The 11,388-nt window shown below is 31.0% G+C and overlaps 1 protein-coding gene across 1 annotated transcript; it reads right to left on the bottom strand.

Annotated features, from left to right (window-relative positions):
• Positions 1-835: 835 nt before the first annotated feature.
• LOC132724750 (serine-enriched protein-like) lies at positions 836-1,998 on the bottom strand. The gene is made up of 4 exons (XM_060709708.1): positions 1,741-1,998; positions 1,401-1,627; positions 1,072-1,229; positions 836-892 (listed from the first exon to the last, which is right to left on the bottom strand). Exons 1-4 carry the CDS (start codon positions 1,881-1,883, stop codon positions 836-838), a joined length of 585 nt encoding a protein of 194 aa, XP_060565691.1. The 5' UTR covers positions 1,884-1,998.
• Positions 1,999-11,388: the final 9,390 nt, after the last annotated feature.

Raw genomic sequence — 11,388 nt, forward strand, 5'->3', positions numbered from 1 at the left:
GTTACGAGTGTATAGTAAATTTAAAACTGAGTATAAAGTAGAAAAATACTGTAAACTTATATTACCACCAAGTCATAGATCTGCTTTCTGTAAATTCCGTATTGGGGTCGCTCCCATAAGGATTGAAACTGGGAGGTATGAAGGCTTACCAGAGCAAGCCAGGATCTGTCCTTTTTGCAATACTGATAGTATAGAAAACGAATTACATGTTATCTTGAATTGTTCTCTTTACAATGATATAAGGCGGGATTTGTTGGCTAAAGCATGTTCCTTAAATAACAGCTTTTCGACACTGTCTGATGATGACAAAATACCGTTTTCTTTTTACAAACATAGATATGATTCGTATTTGTGCCAAAACCTGTTTTAATATTTTACAAAGACGCCGGTTTTTATTATGTAAATAGCTTCTTATTCATGTAAATATTTCTATCTTTCACATTTGTATGAAATACTACAGCTATTCTTCTTAGCTATTCTTATTAATTTGTTTGTTTGTTTGTTTGTTTGTTTTTTTTTAAATGAAATAAAATCGTTATTTTAGTTATTTTTATACGATTTCTCAGTTTTAATGTTGTACGCTTACTATCTTAAATTGCTTCTTTTAGGTAGTCACGATGTTTCCTTTTATTAGTATGATGGAGTTTTATCACTTAAACGTGTTGTTCTAATGATTTATGTATTTATATATGTATATATATATATTTATATTCTAATATTGTGATATTTTTTCATCTCTTATAACTCCATGCTGGAGTGGCATTGTACTTTTATGCTGTAATTTTTTTAACATTGTGTATATGTCTGTACAATGATGAGATGTAAATAAAGATTACTACACATGTGTCTCCTCAAGTCTGGCAATGTGGCGTCTGTCCAACACGGAATATATCTGAAAAGTATAAACATAAAAATATAAACAACGAGTAGACAAATATTTGTATATTATGCGACAATATAAATATTTTATGCAGATATGCCCAGATAAAATCAATTCAGTTAAACTGTTGCCTGTCAAATGAATTTGGAAAACCTTTTTTTGGACAGTTATTTACAAGTCAATAAAATTACCTTATCAAATAGTATTTTTGTAGCTTTGTGCTGACTGTAACATCTTGTAGAAAAGAGAAGTTTCTCAGCTCTTCCGACCTTTATACATCGTTCGACAAAATCTAAACATGCATTGCATAGATCTCGAAGCTCAAACTGGGAGGCAGCACAATACAAACCTGAAAATACAAGAAAAAATAATTTGAGTTTAAAGCATAAATACATTATCAGTATGGCCATTCAAAAGTAATACATCCGATATTATCAGGTGATTTTTGTTACAAACGTTTTCAGTAAACTCCTTTTTTTAAATTATAAATTTTGTAATGTGATTAGATAATTATATTTACCAGCAACGGTTTCCTCAGTGATATTCACACTTCCGCAGTGAATAAACTGTACCAACATTCGGAACACTTCAGAATCGTATTTCTTGACAGGGATAATAAGTCTCTGTGATAATGACCGACCAATTCCAACTGTTGCATTTTTCTTACTTTTCTTGTTCTTTTTTAAGTTTTTTTCTTGATCAGCTGCTTCCATGGACATGTGTTTCAAAATCAGTTGATACATGATTCTGAAATAAAAAGTAATGTATGAATAAATATGTAATGGGGCGATTGAGGTACTCTATTACTTTCGAGTGGACAAATCACGAAATATTCAGCCAAATAAAATTAAGATTCTTACCTACTCCGTGTACCCATGATGGCACGAACACCATGTACGGGCACTTCACGTGGTCCAACTATAAACGTGACGTCACACATTTCAGGCATTGCCAGAATTAATTTTAGGTGCTCGGAAAGCGCATGCGTACTACTGAAGTTCATTACTTCTTCGTGGGTGGTGTCATATGATCTGCTGTCAAGACTGTTACGTGACCCCCAAGAACTCACTGATTCCACATCAGAAATGTCTGTAGATTCATAGCCTGACGAAGAATCTGAAAACATAAAATGCACATAATTATATTCATTATAAATAATTCAAGTTACAAGTAAAAGTTTAAGCTCGTAGACATTTGTTAATTTCGTTAAAACAAATAAATCAATCACTGAAGAGTAAATCATTCTTAAATATTACCATCATAGTCGAAATCAATAGCTTTATTTTCAAACAAGTCATCATTTCCAGTGGGATCCATTAATGGAAGAGTTGCATATGACCAATTCATGTTAATTTATTACTGAGATACTGAATTTATACGCTCAAATTGGTAAATGAATGAAAATAATAAGATTTTTGTCTATATATACAGGCATCAAAATGTTAAAGCTTTCCTTGATTACATTTTACTCTTGACTTGTGACATAGTGAATCTTGTCACTTATAATGATGCCCTTAACTTAATAGTAATCACAGTAGTTTGTGTTTGAATCTGGCGTGAAAAAGGTGTGAAAAATATCTAAGCAAACCTAAACTAATAAGGTTTTAAAGCAAACAAAATAAGAACAGAACAGGGAACAGAACAGAACATTTATTTTGATTAGATTTGGTTACCATAATACATCTTCGTAACCCCATATTTTCAAAATTAATACAAATTTATCATGTCAATAATACAGTTTCACATGATGGTGTTTATAAGTAATCGAATCGCAATAAACCATACATTACATTTACACATTACATTAATGAAAAATTACAAATAACATAATATAACATGATCTTTTAAGCATACAATTTCCATCGTTTTCTTTTAAGAGGATGGACTTAAATATGTGTAGCAGAATGCTCTTAAAGTCATAGCACGGTTAATATAAATACTAAATTTTTAAGAATTTGTTCTTTTAATCATTTTTTTAATAGTTTTTACAAATTTTTAAACATGCTTGGTTTTTACATAATAATACGTTTTTTATAATATTTTTCCCTTAAATCAATATAACATGGGCAAATCAAAATAAAATGATACTCGTCCTCAATGTCGTGCTTATTACAGTATATACAATAACGTTGATTTCTATCGATTCTTTGTGTACTGTATCGACCTGTTTGAATTTTCAAAGAATGTGAGGATAACCTTAATTTTGTTAAATAACATCTTAAATTGCAAGGCAAAATATCAGAACAGAACAGAACATATCTTTATTCAGACTTGTACATAGTACATCATCTTCAACACATATATATATAACAACTAAATATTCTGCACATGATTAAAGCGTTACAAATCAATACAATTTTAATTTTTGTTTTCATATAAACTGATCTACAAATAACAGGAGAGTGAAAGTATATTACAATAACAAACTTATCATAGTTAATAAACATGGTGAAACGGTATCCATAAAATACAATTTGCATGTGACATTATTGTACTACCATATTTATATTATTTCTATGTTTAAAAGCTTCTTTTAGGTACATTGCTAAATTACATAGTTCTTTTTTTTGTCATTGCTGTTAACAATTCATAAAATTTGAATTACAGATGGTCTTTTATATATATTATCATTGACATACTTTGCTCTAAGATTTCGATAACAAGGACATATACATACAAAGTGGTAAATATCTTCTATGTCATGTAAGTTACAGTTTAAACAAATTCGTTTCATGTCTAGGTATTCTGTTTTTTCCCCGAATCTTCCGGTATGAATGCGAAGAGAGTGAGCAGAAATACGTAACCTGGTAATGAAAAATCTTAAAATTAAAGGGTACTATGTCTAAAATAGTTTTCATAAGTAAAGGATCTTTTTAAAATTGTGTATTCATCAAGGATACCATTTCTGCTAACTGCTCCAAACCATTTTGTTTAAAACCAATCAATCATTCTAGTTTTAAATACAACTTGGAAATGTTTAAAGATAAACTATCATAACTATTTACAAATATATTTAGAAAATCCATAATCGTCTAGAAATCTTTTTTAAACTCGACTTATCCAATTCGTATGACCTTCTAAACTATCTTGCATCGCTAAAATTATACAATTTGTTAAGAATAATATTTCAGAATTAACAAATTTTACACCAAAATTTAATAATCTTACAATAACGTAAAATAATACAAAAGATATCGCTCAAGCTCACCATATACAGCATTATTGCTCGAATTAATAGGCACTTTAAGTATACGTTTACAAAACTTAAAATGTAACCGTTCGATTTCCTTAGACTTGCTAAAACCACATACTTCACTGCCATACAATAATATCGAACCTACAAAAGAGTCAAACAATTGACAGAGTACTTTTAATCTTAGCGGTAAGTTTTTTACAATTATATAATAACACATTTAAACTTTTTAATGCTTTGCCAGATAAATATTCATTATTAAGGTCAAAAATTACCATTGAGGAAAATAAACGTTTCCTAAATAATTAAAACTGTCTACAACTTCAATGTCTGCGCCATTATATGTCCATTTTTCATCTCTTTTTAATCTTCCTCTTTTTCTAAATACCATAATTTTTGTTTTTGACACATTAACTTCAATGCTCCATTTAGTACAATAGCTATATAAAAAATCAAGATTGTGCTGCAATTCTTCAGGTGTTTTTCCAAAAATAGCCATATCATCAGCAAATAACAATAAAATAATAACTATGTCATCTATTAACAAACCGCTGTTTATACTATCCTGTAAAAATAATTCTATATCGTCGAGGAATAATGATACTAAAACTGGTGACATTATCTCCCCTTGTCTTAATCCAATAGAGTATTCAAAAAACTCAGAAAAAGAATTGCATGTTTAACACATGACTTTACAACATCATACATATCTTTAATTATTCCAAGAACTTTACCTTGGGCTCCTGATTTAAAAAGCTTAAGCATAGTGCGTTTCTGTATATAGAATCAAAACATTTCTTTAAGTCGATAAAACCTACGTACAACCTTTTATTATGATTAAGATAATGCTCAATTAAAGTGTATAAAGAAAATATTGCATCTATAGTTGAACTACCTTTTTTAAAACCAAATTGTGCATCTGTTTATTCCCTGATTTATTTCACAAAAAGAAACGATTCTATTATTCAATACTGATGTAAATAACTTTGATAAACAACTTAACAGTGTGACACCTCTATAATCGTTGACGTCATTTTTATCACCTTTCTTGTAAATGGGTATAATAATCCCTTCTTTCCATTTTCTGAAAATACTCCAGACTCTAAAATAACGTTAAAAATATCACATATGTACGGCATCAAAATATCAATAGTTTCTATAAAATATTCATTTAAAAGACAATCATTTCCATATGCTTTATTTGTTTTTAATTTTCTAACAGCTTTCATAATTTCGTCAGAACATATGGGGCGGTCAAATTCGACATTAACAGAGCAACTGTCAAAATCATGAGTACCACTAAACTGTTCAGCTTCTTCATTTTGACATGAAAAAATGTCATCTTCAAGTTTTGAAAAAAATTGAAAAAAATCATCTTGCGTAATTGAATTTGCTGACTTAAAGTTCTTCTTTTTAAAATATCCAAGTATTTTTCGTACTCAAAATTACTTTTGACATGATTATATACTTCTAAAACAGGACTGTTTTCTTTATTTACATGCCACCCTTGAACAAAATTATCGATAATCCGTTGTTTAAAACATAATATAAAAGTCTTTTCACAAACAGTTTCAGGCGAATCCCACACATATATATATAATCTTTATTCACAAAAGGTTATACGCTCCCTTTGCAGCTTACTGAATACACTCCCGTTACTTCAGACCGCTGCTGTAATACGCGTCGATTCATGATATTGACCTTTACCGTGAACTTTAAACGACCAATGAAAGTTGTCCAAATTCCAAATCAGCCTAAAATCTTTATACGCATTTTCATTGGTTGAAACAGATGACGTGTGTACAAAATTATAAATAGACGGGTATTTCCTCAAAATTATGTAAACAAAATACAAGAAATAGCGTAACCAGCGCCAGACATCACTACAGAAGTTTGTTTTTCGTGCAACCATTGAACAAAATTTGGATACATTTGATGTTCTAACATGGTCATTTAAGTAACTTTGTTTTTCAAGGAAAAGCTCACATTCATCGACATAATTGCGAGAGTCTGAGAGAAACCAATTTCCGCGATCTAGATTTACAGTACTGTACATTGGAATTAAAAACATTGGCAGGACAAATTTTGTATGTCTACTGTACTCTGAATCAGACAACTCTACAGTAGACTAACTGTATATCATGTGTAAGGAAGATGCACCTGTAAGTGATGTTTGGAGAGAATTGAATTGTACTGTATTTGACAAAGAAGCCAACACTACACAAGTCTGATCTGCAGGTGTCAAGACAGTTCAGGTGTCAATATGGTATGAATTTTGATTTATGTTAAAAACATTTGAGTTTGTGATAATGTGTTAGTAATGTGACATTATTTTTCACTGCCAGATTGTTTCAATAGACAAGACTTTTTGAATTGTGATTGAACAAAAATTAATGATAGTTGATCAGTGAATCGTAAATATAAAAAGACTGCCACACTACTTTAATAAAATGACAGCCACACTTTTTTATATAAAATAACAGCCACACTCCTTTAATAAAATGACAGCCACACTCCTTTAATAAAATGACAGTTTATGAAGGATATTTAGTATATTTACAAATATTTTTGTGGTTAATGGGATCTATACATTACTGTCTCAGGGGATACGGACAAAAGCCCCCCCCCCCCGGACGAAAGCCCCTCCATCTAAAAATGACAAGGTGGACAAAAGCCCCCCCATGAAATTTTCACATAGGACAAAAGCCCCCCCATAAAAAAGTAAAGGTAGGACAAAAGCCCCCCCCCCCATAGTCAATCAAATTTACATATATTGTATTAAAAATGTGTTTTTTATGTGTTTAAAAGATATATATGGACATCACATGTAGGTGACATAGTGCTTAGGATATTAATTTGATCCCTTTACAAAAGTGATTAAACATTACTACTCTTCTCATCCTTGCTGTGTATATGAAAAGCTATGAATTTGGTATCACATGCATGCATTATTTAATTTTTTACCATAAACTTTGTTATCACTTCAATATATACATTATAAATAAACATTAAAACAAATTCTTTTCATTTTTTTTTTAAATTTTGTGTGAAATTTGATGAATTTGAGCACCTGTTTGTGTGAAAGAAGATGGGGGGGGGCTTTTGTCCTACCTGTATTTTTGATGGGGGGGCTTTTGTCCTATGTGAAAATTTCATGGGGGGGCTTTTGTCCACCTTTTCATTTTTAGACGGGGGGCTTTCGTCCGGGGGGGGGGGGGGGGGGCTTTTGTCCTACACTCCTGTCTCAGTTATTCTAACTTAAATGATCACAGAATCATGACAAATGCATACCTACCCAGGAAAAACATGATTCAGCACCCTTAGCATTACTAAATGTGAAATTTCTCAAATTGACCAGATTATATTTCAATATGGACTAAAGCATTTATCAATTTGAAAGAAACTTCACAATTTGTAGTGACTGAAAAGTGAATAGTGCGAATAGTGCAGACCATGATCAGATCTTACAACACAGATGTGCCTCCACAATAGTTTCTATAATTCTATAAAGTGTTAAAATTGTATAAATATGTAACCATGCAGCTAAACAGAAATTTAATCTATGTGTGCATGGAATATAGAAAATTAAGTAGCAATTATTTCATACAGTGTTTGATTTCTCTTAAACTCTTTTACAATGGTTGTTTTTGTTGATGTTTTTTTTATTTTTTTTATTAACAAAATACAAATGTAATTATATTTAGAAATTCTAAAATATTCACTATATTGATATTCATTTCATTTTGTTTACAATAATATGTGAAGCTGTAGATGATATGTTTTGAAATTGTTGCATATTAATATAAACATTTACAAGATATCTTCCAGATGGAACTCAATAGAGTAATTTATGTGGCTTTTAAATAAAAAAAATCTTGTAACTGTTATCATATTCATAATTTATATATTAATTAATATAAAAGGACCATTACAGTTATCAAAATTGATTTATTAATATACATGTCAGGGTTATGCAGGAGATTAGTGCTTTTCATGTATTAAAAAACAACTTATAATGAGGGCCCAGTGGACTTGTTCTTATTTGAAAGTTGAAAACACAAACCTTTTTTAGGCAAAGACTGTTAGGAGCATTTGGCATATGTGTATATTTATTTGACCTTAATAGCTGAATGGCTTAAAGTTTTGTATTCATTTGTCTAAATACTAGAACAAAACTTTGCTTCATGGACAGTCAAAGTTCTTGACAAGAAATGTAAATAATACATATGAGCCGCGTCATGACAAAACCAACATAATGGGTTTGCGACCAGCATGGATCCAGAAGAGCCTGCACATCCGGAGTCTGATCAGGATCCATGCTGTTCGCTATCAGTTTCTCTACTTGTTATAGGGTTTGTGAGCGAACAGCATGGATCCTGATCAGACTGCGTGGATGCGCAGGCTGGTCTGGATCCATGCTGGTCGCAAACCCATTATGTTGGTTTTGTCATGATGCGGCTCATATATATCTTCCAAAATCCATAGGTCATTTGAAATGTAAAGAGTTTGTTACAGATATATTTCTCTTGGGAGAAGTTAGGCACAAATATCTGTCTTATCAAGTGTTTAAGGTCACATAATTACAGGCTGCCTCAAAAACAAAGTTACTATTTAAGTTTGGCCATGATAGCTACAGGGATTTTACTATTCCCAAATGTAAGGTGCTAATGGGGTATTGAAAGCATAAATTAAATAGTAGCTCAGAAGGAAATATTTTAGGAGATGATTTAATTTCAAATTTTAAGTTTCTGCATTTTGACAGATTTCTGTAGATGTTTAAAGGAATAGGAATGGATGGATTGATGTCTGTCTAATATAAATATTCATCATTTAAAAAGAGGAACCATGACAGTTTTCCTATTGACATCAACCCTATAAGAGAGAAATTCGTGTTTTAAGACACTATTTTTTACTTGAGAAATAAGTTCATGGGCGCCGCCATTTTGGCGTTCTGTCATTCTCGCGAGACAGACGAGACCGAGATTGTGACGTGTAATACCCACTTCCGGTATAGGTGTACACGCTGGTACAACTGAAATATATCTTGATGAAGAACTTTTTAATTTTATTGCGTACATTATATATTATTTATGAAAACATCATATGGAACTGAATTGCTTTAATTAATTAATTGAAGACGCCGCGAAATTAATTATTATTTCTCCGATATTCAAGCTTGCTGATGATCCCACCACATGATTTAAGCAATGACTGCTTAATTTTCAAAGATAAACCATAAATTTAATTTGGGTACTATGAGAAACTTCTTCAAATTGACGATATATCCTTTTATTTTGTACTTAATTTTCGCTAGACAAGCTGTCCAAATAGGGTACATCGCCGGTCATGTATCTTTTTTTCAGGTAAAATATCAACTAAATCCAATATATATCTACATACCAAATTCCTTAACGCATTTCTACTACCGTAAATTTAATCCAATAAAACAAAAAAATCATAAATCTACTTAATATTTAAAATGATTATTGGTAACTAAAAAAAATGTGTTGCTATTTTATGACGTGCTTTACTACAGCACAGGAACTTGAAATTCTATCAAATAACCAATATTAATTATAATATCCAAATATACCCCCTATATACTATAAAAAAACACAAGGAATGAAACGCCTTTTCCCCACCCGAACATAATTTACGCCGAACAAATCAACAAAACAACGGATCAAATTATTCTATCTGGCCATTTCGATAAACAATACATAAATGAATCAAATACCATCGATAACGTTTTAAAATCGCGTAGCTGTGTAGGAATTATTTAACATTTTCTGATTATTTCCTGCGATCTGAGTTTGTCGCCGACTCCATTCCGTGACGTCACTGGATTTTGAATCGAGGAGAATAATATTTATTAAAATTATTTTTAATAAGTTCCAAAAAATAACAGGTATGTATAAAACTTTTATACAAATTATTCTATGTAAATAGATTTAAACATCTTCATGTAAAACCTTTTTAACAAATTACTTTTATAAATACATTTGAAAGGGAAACCCCAAACAAGAACGGTAAATCTTTGAAATAGTACTTTCGTTCTTAAAAAAAAATTGAGTACTCTATTTGATATGGCCCATCAAATAAATTCAGCCCTGTCGTAAGAAATAAATCAGTAATTTGTTCTAGTTTGACAGTATTTTACTTGCAAACTTGTTATTTTTGGAACTTGTTAAAAATTATATTAATAAATATTATTCTCCTCGAATCAACATCCAGTGACGTCACGAAATGGAGTCGGCGACAAACTCAGATCGTGGGAAATAATCAGAAAATGTTGAATTATTCATATATAGATACGAAATTAAAAAAATTTATCGGTGGTATTTGATGCATTTATGTATTGTTTATCGAAATGGCCAGATAGATTATTTTGATCCGTTGTTTTGTTGATTTGTTCGGCGTAAATTATGTTCGGGTGGGGAAAAGGCGTTTCATTCCTTGTGTTTTTTTATAGTATATAGGGGGTATATTTTGCATATTATCGTTAATAGTGATAGAATTTCAAGTTCCTGTGACTACAGTATAATTTGACAAGTGTGGAACCTAATTCCCCCTAAGGTCATTCAGTTCACTGATGAAGCGTAAAAAAATAGATGTCTATTTCGTCATTAGAATATTTGACAAGGGTGATTAACCAATCAGGGCAACATTGTGCATGATCAAAAGGTCTGTCGGCACAGAGGCATACAAGGAGCAATAAAAATCGTCAGTACACAGTGTGACAGGAGCATTTGGTGCAAATTAGGAACAATTAAAATGGACAATGCGCAGTATAAGACATCAGTAATAAGAACCAGCAATTGTGTGAATAAATTATGCAAATTAGACTTTTGAGCAGCCAATAAAAATGATTTGTCTGCAGTTAATATTAGGCTACGATAACGATGCGCAGCATCATACGTTGACAGAAATGTTAACAATTTACTTTTCAAAAGAGTTGCTTTATATTTTGAAATGTGTACATCAATTATAACATATGTTCACACCTTTAAATTTGAAAGTCAGAATCAAACTGCAAAAAATTAATTATATGTACTATTAAGAACACGTTTTAGTAGGTTTTTTTTAATGGAAGTACGGGCCCGTACGGCTAGCCAAAAGTTTTAGCCGTACGTTAGTACGACTAGCAAGAACACGCTGTATTGACTAGCCGTACGGCACTTTTCAAAATTTTATGGAAGTCGAAAATGCATATGTTATTTTATGACTTTAAGCGAGGATTTTAACCAAGAAACAGCATTAATTGTCTTTGGATGTTAACTTTTTAGAGATTAATCGCCTTGATTGCTATATATAT

The sequence above is a fragment of the Ruditapes philippinarum genome, unplaced genomic scaffold, assembly GCF_026571515.1.
Source record: "Ruditapes philippinarum isolate M1 unplaced genomic scaffold, ASM2657151v2 ctg1068_1_1_1_1, whole genome shotgun sequence".
Classification (NCBI taxonomy): domain Eukaryota; kingdom Metazoa; phylum Mollusca; class Bivalvia; order Venerida; family Veneridae; genus Ruditapes; species Ruditapes philippinarum.

Coding starts and splice junctions, on each gene's coding strand:
- LOC132724750 (XM_060709708.1), bottom strand. CDS start 1,883: ATGAACTTCAGTAGTACGCATGCGCTTTCCGAGCACCTAAAATTAATT. Junction 1,230..1,400: donor CACTGAGGAAACCGTTGCTG/GTAAATATAATT, acceptor TTGTATTTTCAG/GTTTGTATTGTGCTGCCTCC. Junction 893..1,071: donor CAAAAATACTATTTGATAAG/GTAATTTTATTG, acceptor TATACTTTTCAG/ATATATTCCGTGTTGGACAG.